The following is a 12,921-nucleotide window of genomic DNA, read 5'->3' as shown; positions in this document are numbered from 1 at the left end:
TAGTGGTGGCAGATGGCATTTTATAATTGGCAGTTTTGTAAACCTTTGTGTTCTCCTATGGAAATTAAACTGGTAATTACACACATGAAAACATGGCCAAAAAAAAAAGTGCGGTTTACAAAATTTCATTAAATGCAATGGGTGCGGCAGTAAGATGCTTTATTTTCAGGATTTATGGCCATGAACCTTTATCTGATGAGATGTGACCAGTCTTGTCTTTTTCTTAAACAGAACCTACTCAACGACCTCAGACCATGTGCGAGAGGTGGAAGCAGAGCCTGCTGGACCACTACGGTGGCACCCCCTCTGCAGAGCATTACATCCCTCAGTGTGACACCTACGGCGAGTTCAAGCCTCTGCAGTGTCACGGGAACAGCGGCTATTGCTGGTGCGTGGATAAAGATGGCAGAGAGATTGCGGGGTCGAGGACGCAGCCAGGAATGATCCCCGCCTGTGAGTATCGCACATTTCTGCTATAGCCAGCTAGAACACCGTTTTTTGTATTGGCCTCATCCGCTCACTATGCTCAATGCAGGTTTGCCAAGTGTAGCTCCACCCACTGTGAGGCCCACCCCTCGTCCAGATGTAACCCCTCCTACTTCGGGTACCTACCTCTTGTATGCGCAGGGTCAACAGATCGGATACTTACCGCTGGATGGCGTCAAGTTTAATAAAGACAAAGCAAGGACCCTGCTGTCACTACATGTAAGTAACGTCCCATGGCTGCGGCGCGTCACAACAAATCCCAGCAAGTCCTGAGAACCTGTGCACTGGTTACATGACAGAACTAGCACTTCTCACAGCTGACAATTTGTTGCAATTGTATCCATCCTTCAGGCCGAAACGTTTTACCTGCATTGTAGCTCAGAGGAATGTCTAGACAGGATCCAATTGTAGCGATCTCTTCAGCTGTGAGAAGGTCTAAGTAAGCATCCTCTCATTCCAGATACCTACCGACAATCTGTGTCCTGAAAATATGTCAAATCAGGGTTTTTCCAACTATCGGCAGGAGTAATACGACACTCCGTGCCGGACCTAAGGGGCGGAGCTTGACAGGTTCTCTTAATTCCTTGTGTCATGCTCCGCCCCCTGCATTAGGCATAACAACGCAAATGCGCGTGTCCCGGAGTGTCCCTATAACCACAGAGAAACCAACAAGAATAACAGCTGCCTCTTTAAACCTGGGTCCCCCCCAATATTCACCCCCCCGCTGTGCCTCAGCCGATTACAACAGCTGCAAACACAAACTCCCCACAGATCCACCTCGACCCCACGATTTGTGGTAGGACTGCCATCGCCCATCACAGAACGCTGGGGGTTGTAGTTTCACCACAATAGTAGAAGTTTGTAGGTGGACCTTACCAGGTCCCTTTGGAACGTCTTGGAAACCCTTGTCGATAAAGCAGTCGGCTGTCACTCCGGTCGCTCAGTTAAACGCTTTAGCAGCAGAGGCCGTAAAATATTCACTTGGGGGATAATTACAGCGAGTCTTGTTCCTGCACAGAATCCTCCATTCCCACAAGAAACCAGATCTCATCCGTGTGTAGGTTGCGGCGAGCGGCGGCCAAGTCTGCTGGCTGAGCCCTCCAGAAGGCGGAGGTCTACAGCTGTCTCTCAGCTGTATGGGATGCATTCCAGATTTCTGCTCCGGAGGGAACAACCTCAATGTTATTATTTATTGAACCCCCCTGGGGAGGTACCTAAGCCGTCATTCTGCTCCCCTCCCCCATTTCTGGTCGCCTCCTGTTTGCTGTAAGCAGCGCTCTTCCTTGATGAGAATCACTTGTGCAAATAAGAGAAATAATCTCCAAAACAATTGAAAGGGGAAGCGGCCAACATCGGGCCGGAAATACTTTCCACAAATGCACAAAGACGTATTAATTTCTTGCGTTATGTCTGTTTGTGTATTTCTATGTGGGTGGGGGAGGGGAGGCTTCAGTGAGGGTCCGTACGTACAAGGATTTACTATGGGATCAGGGGTGTAATGAGTACTTACGGGGCCCCCATGTCACCAGGACGGTGGGGCTTATGAATATTCTGCCTTGTGTATTTTCTGTCTATATTTGGAGTAAGAAGAAGCCTTGCGGCTGTGAGAGCTCGTGTTACAGCACTACACCCCTTTAGAATAGTATTCTGATGTAGCAGAGCTTAATTTGGTCCTTGCATTATAGCTCTGAATGTATTGCAATGACGTATCCCGTCTAGACCCGTTACCCTCAATAGCTGCCATTATTTCTGCCACTTTGAGTTTGTCCTCAGGGACCCCCCCCCCCCCCATCAGAATGAAGAGGCCACAGCACTGGTTTAGCACTGCGCCCCTTCTAAGTTTTCCATGCCCTTTACTCACCCCCCGCTGTGCTGCTGCCGTCCTCTGTACAGCTTGTGACTGGGTTGCTGCAGCTTCATTCTCATGATTTACTATGCTGTCACCTCGTCTGACATGTCAGTTTTAGTAACTATCCCCATGTAATACCAATTCTGCAGCATCCTTTCTTATGACTCTGTTGTGTCATTTCTGTTATTCCCACTAGAGGTTTATGAATTGCCAGCAGTAAATGTCCAGATGGGTGTTACTAATTGGGGGCTTGTCCCTGCTCAGCCAGACTGAGCAAGGAAACACCCCCAACTGGTAACACCCATCTGGACCTTCATTGCTGGCAATTTATTTGTAGACTTCTAGTAGAAATAATAGAGGAACAACAGTCATAAGAACAGATACTCTGGAATTGTTATGACATGGGGAATGCATGTAGTCACTAATCAGACCTGTCGGGAGAGGGGACGGCTCCTCTAAGTATTGTAAATGTGAGGAGGAACAGTTGGGATAATGAGTAGAATATCACATCGCCCGTCTCTGCCTCCTGCAGGGCTCCATCGTAGTGGGCATTGATTATGACTGTCAGGAGAAGAAGTTCTACTGGACGGACGTTGCTGGGCGCACTATTAGCCGGGCGAGTCTGGAGCCCGGTGCGGAGCCTGAAGTCATCATTAGTACAGGTAAGTTATGGCGACTCGACACAGACGTGTCTTGCCTCTGAGGTCAGTGGTCCCGCGGCACACAGGGATGTCCTATGCACAGTTATAGCACCATTTATTTCCAAGAGCATTATTGTGTCTTTACAGAGTGTGGACTTGTGTTTTCTGACTCAGAGGCTCCTGCTTCTTGTAATACACGGGGGAATTTATTACCCAACTCGGCATAACCAGTTGCAAATTTTGGCATAAAGAAAATTCTATTTCACACCTCTGTCACCCAGATCAATCCTCCCCTACCAGACATAGAGCCTCATGTGTGTTGTTGGCACAGCCCTGGTTGTTGGCATCATTGTGGAGAAAAATGAACTTTTAAAATAATGCAACTGGATTATTCAAGCACCACAAGGCAGGCCAGAGACGCTCCTGGTGCTCCATAATGACGCCACCCTGCCTTTAGATTGACAGTGCTAGACCGCACTCATGTTGTGCATACCCGCCGTTCTAGCGCTGTCAATCTAAAGCAGGAATCCTCAAACTGCGGCCCTCCAGCTGTTGAAAAACTACAACTCCCAGCATGCCCGAACAGCCTACAGCAGAGCATTCTGGGAGTTGTAGTTTTACAACAGCTTGAGAGCCGCAGTTTGAGGATGCCTGATCTAAAGGCAAAGGGGGCGTCGCTGGAGCCTTGCTCGAATAGTTCATTTGCATAATTTTTTTAAGTACATTTTTCTCCACAAGGACATAATACAGGTAGGTTGGTCTGGGTGACAGAGCGGCTGTAAATACAATATTTATACTATAATTTATGCAGAAACTGGTGTAAATAGTATATCAAATCTACACGGACTACTAGAAGATGCTCCATAATAAATACTATGTACAGCAACGCCTTCTCAAACAGCTGATCAGCAGGGGTCCCGGGTGTCGGACCCCCACTTATCACCGATCCAGAGGATAGGTCATCAGTATTAAAGTCTCGGAAAACCCCTTTAATATTTCCTGTAGGCTACCAGGTAACATTTGGAGCTGGAGGTTTTTGCCTAAAAATTAGTGCAACTTTTTTGGTTGACGCTTTTTCCAGTAAAAATTCACAACCCTCAAAAGGGTCTTATTACCAGGAAATTCACTGTAAAAACGTACCTGCACTTTAATACAACTTGCTGCACCTACAGAATCTGTCGCCATGTAAGCGGAGTATGGAGTCCACAGTTCTACAAGGATAGGCACCGCAGTGTGCTCAATAGTGGCAGGGGCACACATCGCCGCTACATCCTGGCAAAGGACATCATGGCAAAAGAGCCTGCACCAATGCCAGGATGTAGCTGAGCGGCGATGCGAGCCCCTGCCCGTACTGAGCTCACTGCTGTGCCTATCCTTGTAGAACTGTGGAATCCCTACTCCGCTGACATGGCGACAGATTCTGTAGGTGCAGCAAGTTGTGTGAAAGCCTAGGTACATTTGACACCAGGTCGTGTAGGGCTAGCTCACCTGACTGTGAGGATACCTTTCACTTTGCATCTGTTGCTTCATTCTGGAGAAAAATGCTTCTAATCTAATCCTTGTACAAATTAACAGTTAAGTGCACTGAGGGTGGGTCCAAGCCACTCGGTGCACCCATGCTTCTCCTGCCAGCAGCTCCCTCTCCTAGATTGACAGAGCCAGGAGAGAAGACTATGCTGGAACCTGGCCCTGTCAATCAAGGAAAGGGAGGGACAGCAGGAAGAGTAACCCTGGGTTCAGACCTGAGCGTTGCGCAAACACGCGTTTTACGCGCGTTTTTGTTGCGCATTTTTATGCACGTTTTTTGTAATAGTAAACGCGCGTTTGACGCGCGTTTGTGTGATTGACTACAGTGTCCTATGGCCACAAACGCGCGTCAAAACGCCCCAAAGTCGCTCATGTACTTTTTTGAGCGTCGGGCGTTTTACAGCGCGATCGTACGCGCTGTAAAACGCCCAGATGTGAACCATTCCCATAGGGAATCATTGGTCTCTCCTTGTTGAGCGTTTTACAGCGCGTAGGAACGCGCTGTAAAACGCTCAGGTGTGAACCCAGCCTAAGGGTGCACAACGCAGCTTGGGTCGCCCTCAGTGCACTAAACTGCTCATTCGCTTATGGTTTAAAAGTGCGTTTTTGGCAGAAGGGAGTAACAGATCGCTAAGTGAAAGGTATCATTACATTCAGCTGAGCGAGCCCTACAAAAGCATTGTTTTAAAGAGGACGCCCAGTGATGGCTGCAGGCAGGCGGAATGTAATCATTTAAAGGGGTTGTCAGATATTAGCAAAGAGTTGGGCACAGGCAGGGGATGGTGTAAATAATTACCAGTTAAATCGCCCACCGCTCTGGTCCTCCTGTACAGAGGTGCAGCGCTGAGGTAACAGAGAACAGATGACCGCTGCAGCCAATCACTGGCTTACTAGGGTGCACACGGCTGACAGACTGCACATGTGCGTGGCGGCTGCTCCATTCAACTCCAGCAGTCCCAGAGTGTAAGCGCTCGGCTATCTCTGGCAGCTCCAGTGTGCATGATACTAAGGCGCACAGGCCGCAGTGGATCAGACACTTATCCTGTGGATAGGGGATACATTGTCTTAATGGGACATTCTGGTGCATTTCTCTCCTGTTAGATTTAATGAGCCCCGAGGGCCTGGCCATAGACTACCTGCGGAGAACCATGTTCTGGACAGACAGCGGCACAGATAAAATCGAGACCTCACGGCTGGATGGTTCCGATAGGAAGACGCTATTTGACTCAAACCTGGTGAATCCACGCGCCATCACCATAGACGCCATGCGAGGGTAAGAAACTCAGACCTCCTTTATAGGGTTCAGATGGAAGGCAGCAGAGTTTAGGACATCTAAACTAACAAGGCCGCAGGTTACCAGCAGAATAGACCTGCGGTGCAGACTATACATCTGCTCAATATTCATTTTGGTTGTGATATTAAAGGGAATCTGTCCCTATGACACCGGCTGACCTGTGACCTGTTCCATGTGTGCTGAAGGCATCGGTGTTGGTCCCATGTTTATTTTTCTCAGCAATGTTGGCACATAGGAAGTTTTAGTCTATGAGCCTCTAGGAGTTATGGAGGTGTTGCTGTTACACCTTGAGGCTCTGCACTTTGAGTGCACCAGATGTGATGTTTAGTGCCTGGCGTGGCAGTTGCAGAGAGAGCAGAGCCTCTAGGTGTAACGGTAACGCCCCCATTGCTCCTAGAGGCTCATTTGCATATAATAAAACATCATTTTTCTCAGTATTGTGGCCACATATGAACATGTGACCGATGCATTTAACTGCCCAGTGCACATGTAACAGGTCAGCCGGTGTCATAGGGACAAAACTGCTGACAGATGCCCTTTGCAATGCAAAAGGGTGAATCTGCAGCAAATGCCCATCAAAGTTTTTGCTGCATGTTACCCCTGTGCCTTAACTCGCCGTTCTCTGCATAATTCAGGGATTTCATCTGTTTGCGTGTGGATGGATGATGTGTTGTGTGTCGCCCCCTGCAGGAACCTCTACTGGACAGACTGGAACAGAGAGGCCCCAAAGATTGAAACCTCTTATATCGATGGCTCAAACAGAAGGATTCTGGTGAATGACAACATCGGATTACCGAATGGACTGACCTTTGATCCTTTCTCCAAGCAGATCTGTTGGGCAGATGCAGGTATACAGAAATAGCTAAAAGCATATGCAGACCTATGACACAGGGGGTCTATAAGGTGTGATGGTGGGCAATAGCATACACATATGTGCCAGGAATCGAACCACAACCTACCAGTGTAGCACAGGTTCAGCGAATAACCCCGGCCATCTTGTTCAGTCAGTATCTCTGCTGTGACTTATTGTGTACCTGAGGATGTGCTTAGATTCACGTCATGCCAGCTGCCAGCCTGTGTAACATGGTGGTCTCACCTTACTAGACTCCAGTGGGTTAAAGGAGGTTATCCGATTCCTGAAATGCCCCCCATACACAATATTCTTACCCTGCCAGGGGCCCAGGTATATGGTGGAGCACTTCAGGGGTTGAATAACCCCTTTAAATACAAAAAAAAGGGGGATTTCATTTTCATGCATTCATCATGTACAATTTTCTTTTCATAATAGGAACCAAAAAACTGGAGTGTGTATTGTCCAATGGAAGCGGAAGACGAGTGGTACAGAGTAATCTCAACTATCCCTTCAGTGTCGTGGCCTATGCCAATCATTTCTACCACACAGACTGGAGAAGGTGAGGGCGGACATTGCACCCATTACCCCTTTATTATAGAGGCCGTTTTATCTGATCCAAACACGTACAGCGCCATGGAGACAAAACCGCCATGTGCCTCATTTGGGAGTAAAATATGAGTACCCCATTACATTGCTGGGTTTTACAGACCTTCCTGTAACATTTCTGAATCTTCTCGTCTGCCTACAGGGACGGCGTTATATCTGTAAATAAAGATAGTGGTCAGATTGCAGAGGAATACCTCCCGGAGCAGCGATCACATTTGTACGGAATAACCGCCATCTACCCCTATTGTCCTTCTGGTGAGTGCCTATATAACACAGATCCACATGATGGGTGATAAAGTGAAGATTCTGTAAGGAAAGGGGAATGAATGGGAAGCGACATTTCAGCAATCCATAAGCAGAACCCGGCTTTAGGCCACCTGCACACATTCCTGCTACTGTATTACGCTGCTCAAGAATCCACGCAGAAAAACCGCACACAATCCGCAAAGTGTATCAGATCAGACGAATCTCATGTACACTTTTGTCTTCCATATGGAAATTGACCTGCAACATGTCAATTTTGTTTTCAGTTTTTGGTGTGGATTTTGCCCTTTTTAATAGAAGGGTGAGATCTGCAGCAAAAGTGCGGATCTTCTGCATGGTTAACAGCTCCCCTGTGCAGGTAGGGAGAATTCACATGCAGCAGAGTTATTACAAAAAACTTAAGTTGTCCCATTCATTTGAATGGTGTTTGTTTTGTTTCAGAAATGTCTGAAAATCCATTCCATGCATCTGAATGGGGTTGTTTCTACAGTCACACGTGAATTCACAATTTTAAGGGGATTAACTTTTTCACTGTATTTCTACCGAACTGATGGAAATACAGGGGGTGTCAGGCCAACTTCATGGCTAGGGCTACACAGCAACTTTAGACATTTCCAGGTTTTTGTACTGATGGCATATCCTCATAATAGGTCATAAATATCTGACAGGTGGTGGGTCTGACAACCTGCACATCAGATGTTCCCGAGTAGCTCTGGTACCAAAAGTACCAAGCTCCATCCACTACACAGCTACTCGGGAACAGCTGATCAGTGGAGACGGGGAGGGGGGGGGGGGGGTCCTGCGTAGACATGAGTGAATTACGCTTCAGATCATAGATCTGAAGTCGGTTCGTTCAAACATTTTGTGTTAATGCTGTCCGGAATCTAAAGCCTGGTTTGGTACAGAGGTAGCAGCCCCGACTTCGGATTCCAAATTTGAAATGTTTAAAGATGCAGAAATACATTTTAATGCTGTTCGGCGAAAGGTCTCTGGCTAGCATTAAAACGAGGTGTTGGATCTGAAGGAGGTTCGTTCAATGATCCAAAGCTCAACACTAGTCCTGAGGATACACTTTTTATTGTCCTGATGAAGAGGGCTGTACGCCCTTGAAACACGTTGACAAATATAATAAAAAAAAAAACAACTTTCTTTTTAAAAAAAAGAAGCATCTTTGCCTCCTGTGTTCAGCGCCAGAAAAAGGTTCAGAAAAATTTCCTTTTTATCTCCAAGTCCTGAGGATAGGCCATTAATATAAAAATCCTGGAAAACCCCTTCAAGATCACAACGGTACATTGCTAAATTTTAACTATGGACAGTGAATGTGACATGCAAGGTAACACATCCACAATCCGTACACATGTCAACGCCACTCGCTCAGCTACGAGTTAGCAGCACGACAAACATCTTAATCCTGTACCTTTAAACTGCTTTCCACGTGCCCTGGTGGAGCCTCTGGATGCCATAACAGGGGGGTCGCCCTGAGCCATCCATGCTCCATGTCTGGAGTCCCTCAATACCTTGTTTTTGGTTCCTAAATATTCCTCAGAATGCCATATACTCATTTCTGATCATTTACGTTGCAGGCAGGAAGTGATAACCCAGAATACAACGACCAAAAGAAGCCGCCATTGAGGAATCTTCTGCTCTGGCTCCGTTAATAAGGATCACGAAGCAGAAGGAACAACTCAATCATATATGGCAACCAGCACAGATTTCCGTACAAGAAAAAAAATAAATCTAAAAAGTGTAAAGTTTTTTTTACCTCAGTTTTTACTACTGTATTTTTGTACCTGTAAAAAGGAGTGAGATGCGTCCAGTAACCTGTTTAGCCGCGGAGAGGCGTCGTCTCAGGCCAGAGTTTCATCTGAACTGTTCTGCGTTTACTTTAACTCGAGATTTTAATGGTGCCGATTTTTTTAAAGTTTTTTTTTTTTATATCTTTCCTTAATATTTAGTTTTCAATTCATATTAAAAAAACAAAATGTCTACTGTGAAATAGCTAACTGTATATGGCTGTGTCATACCTATACCAAACAACAAGCTATAGAATAACTATACACCCACGTGATCCGCTGAAGTCTGTCTGCGCAATGAAACACGTCAGATAATTCCAATAAAACCCTTTTCTTTATAAACTGGAGGTCTTCATGTTACTAGCAGAGAAGAGCGAATTTCATATTTTGACGTTTGTTGGGTAAAGGTGAATTGCGTTATGGATTCCGTTACCACGGACCATAACGCAATTCATAATAGAAGTCTATTGGCTGCAAAACGGATCCGTCCCGTTTCCATTATGCAGGGAAGCATAAGGCCTTATTCACACGTCAGTGATTTACATCAGTATCTCTGTGTGGGTTGCACTGGTTTGCAACCCACTCAAAGTATAAAGGGAAAGAATCTCCATCTGTTCCGTTCTCCGGGCTTTTAATATTGATGACCTAACCGCAGGACCGGTCATAAATATCAGAACGGCAGGGAGTCCGACGCTCCCACCGATCAGTTGTATGAAGAGAAGACACGTGCAGCCTCCCTTCATACATCTGATTGGCTCTATGCCGGAAAAATCCTGATCAGGATTATCCCAATGCATTCTGAATGGAGAGAAATCCGTTCAGGACCGGAACGTTTTTTGGCCGGAGAAAATACAGCAGCATGCTGCGCTTTTTGCTCCGGCCAAAAATCCTGAACACTTGCCGCAAGGCCGGATCCGGAATGAATGCCCATTGAAAGGCATTAAGCTAAACGTTGTTTCGGCGCATTACAGGATCAGACGTTTAGCTTTTTCTGAATGGTTACCATGGCTGCCAGGACGCTAAAGTCCTGGCAGCCATGGTAAAGTGTAGTGGGGGAGCAGCATACTTACCGTCCGTGCGGCTCCCGGGGCGCTTCAGAGTGACGTCAGGGCGCCCCACGCGCATGGATCACGTCATCCATGCGCATGGGGCGCTCTGACGTCATTCTGGAGCGCCCCGGGAGCCGCACGGGCGGTAAGTATACCGCTCCCCACTACTACTATGGTAACCAGGACTTTAATAGCGTCCTGGCTGCCATAGTAACACTGAACGCATTTTGAAGACTGATCAGTCTTCAAATGCTTTCAGTTCACTTGCGGTGTTACGGAGCCGGCGGGCACTTCCGGCAACGGAAGTGAACGCCAGATCCTAACAACGCAAGTGTGAAAGCCACTTGTGGGTAGATGTTCTGGTCACACAGGCGATTACGCATGGACTCATGTGGAAAAAGAGCACTATAAGGCCTCATGCACACGGCTGTTGCATGCATTGGGGACCGCAATTTGCAGTCTCAATGCATGGGTACCATTCGTGTGGATCCAGACCCATCCGCAACACAAAAAAATAGAAACCCCCACAGAAGCAGGACTTCGATTCAAGTGAATGGGTCCTCATCCCTGATGTGGTGAGCAGACGGCTGGTGCCCTTGTGCATGAGGCCTAATACAGTACCAGGAAAGTGTATGAGATTACACAAATCTTATGTATATTTGCTTTTTTTCTTCCAAGCAGATTTTGAAATATGTCAACTGTTTGTGCTATATTTTTTTGGTGCACATTTCACCCTTCCATGCAAGGCTGAGATCTGCAGCAAAACCGCATCAAGTAATGTGGGTTTTGATGCGGAAATGCACAGAATTCTGTGCAGATTTTCTGTTTGTAAACCTGCAGCCACGTGCAGGTTGCCAACAATTGTTGTAAACCAAGGCTATGTCAACTGACCGGTGGTTGCAGATCCAACAATTCCCCGGCTCCTCTTCTGTTAGAGTCTCAGCCTGGTGCACACTGTGCGCATCTTTAGCCCAAACCTTTCTACTTGTCTAAATCTGCTCTTGGATTGGCCAGCAATGTTCACGTGAGCAGTGCTGACCAATCCAAGGGCAGTAGGAGGTGTCGGGCCTCCAAATGCACAGGATGCCTCAGATAGACTGAGAAGCAATGCCGCCATCTTGGATGGCAGAAGAGGAGCCTGGAAATGAGTGGATCTGTCACTTAAGGGGTTCTCGCGGAATTAAGAAAATGAAAATACATAAATATTACTTTATAGATTTCCAAATACCTTTCATTAGCTATAATGGCTCGTTTTTTCTGGGGAGCAATCAGGGGAAACAAAATGGCCGCTGTCCTATTAGTGCACACAAAACCTGTCCTAATCACACAGGAGAACAAGTTACTTCAGAAAACTGAGGTAAAGAGCTGCCTCATCCTCCTCTTCTACTTGTCAGGGATTATGCTCCTGAATACAGATAAGAGCTTCAGCTGAATCTATGTAGGAATGGAGTCCATGAGGAGACATGAAGTACATAGAGGACGGACAGGACAGACTGTGGTAATGGAGGCTGCATACAAGTGCTGCTGCTCATTATCCACATCTGCTCATGAACTCCATTCCTACAGAGATTCAGCTGATGACCATAGTAAACTGTGTTCAGGATCATAATCCCTGACAAGCAGAGCAGAGAGGAGGATGAGGCAGCTCTTCAGCTCAGTGTTGTGAAGTAACGTGTCCTGCTGTGTGATTAGGACAGGTTTTGTGTGCACCAATAGGACAGGAGACATTTTGTTTTTCCTAATGATTACTCCCCAGACAAAACGAGCCATTATAAATAATGTAAGGTATTTGGGAATATATTCATCATGAAGTCATATTTAAAGGGCTTCTGTCACCCCACTAAACTTTTTTTTTTTGGGGTACTTATAATCCCTATCCTGCGCTATACATTATGTTATTAATCATTTTCGTTCTGTAGATATGTCAAAAAACGTACTTTTATAATATGCTAATTACCTGTCTACCAGCAAGTAGGGCGTCTATGTGCTGGTAGCAGCCGCAAAAAAACCACCCCCTCCTCCTGTTGATTGACAGGGCCAGCTGCGATCTCCTCCTCCGGCTGGCCCTGTCAGCATTTTAAAAATTGCGCGCCTGTGTTGATTCGGCGCAGGCGCTATGAGATAAGGAGGCTCGCCTCCTCGGCACTCCCTCAGTGCGCCTGCGACATCTTCTCTTTCGGTGACTTAATCGGCGCAGGCGCACTGAGGGAGTCTCCTTATCTCAGAGCGCCTGCGCCGAATCAACACAGGCGTGCGATTTTTGAAATGCTGACAGGGCCAGCTGGAGGAGGAGATCGCGGCTGGCCCTGTCAATCAACAGGAGGAGGGGGCGGTTTTTTGCGGCTACCAGCACGTAGACGCCCTACTTGCTGGTAGACAGGTAATTAGCATATTATAAAAGTACTTTTTTTTTTACATATCTACAGAACGAAAATGATTAATAACATAATGTATAGCTATATCGCAGGATAGGGATTATACCGTATTTTTCGCCATATAAGACGCACCGGCGTATAAGACGCACCTAGGTTTTTGGGGAGGAAAATAAGAAAAAAAATA

The 12,921-nt window shown here is 46.7% G+C and overlaps 1 protein-coding gene across 1 annotated transcript in view; it reads left to right on the top strand.

The window, feature by feature from the left end:
* The window catches only part of NID2 (nidogen 2), a 51,361-nt gene extending 41,706 nt beyond the window's left edge, over positions 1-9,655 (top strand). Inside the window, 8 exon segments of the mRNA XM_044272439.1 lie at positions 232-453; positions 536-705; positions 2,868-2,997; positions 5,605-5,776; positions 6,488-6,645; positions 7,086-7,209; positions 7,399-7,511; positions 9,104-9,655. Coding sequence (XP_044128374.1) covers positions 232-453; positions 536-705; positions 2,868-2,997; positions 5,605-5,776; positions 6,488-6,645; positions 7,086-7,209; positions 7,399-7,511; positions 9,104-9,114 — 1,100 coding nt within the window. The 3' untranslated portion in view covers positions 9,115-9,655.
* The last annotated feature ends 3,266 nt before the right edge of the window (positions 9,656-12,921 follow it).

This window comes from Bufo gargarizans, chromosome 11, assembly GCF_014858855.1.
Source record: "Bufo gargarizans isolate SCDJY-AF-19 chromosome 11, ASM1485885v1, whole genome shotgun sequence".
In the NCBI taxonomy this organism is placed as follows: domain Eukaryota; kingdom Metazoa; phylum Chordata; class Amphibia; order Anura; family Bufonidae; genus Bufo; species Bufo gargarizans.
Note: the sequence above shows the minus strand (reverse complement) of the source record. Positions and strands in the feature narration are given on the sequence as shown.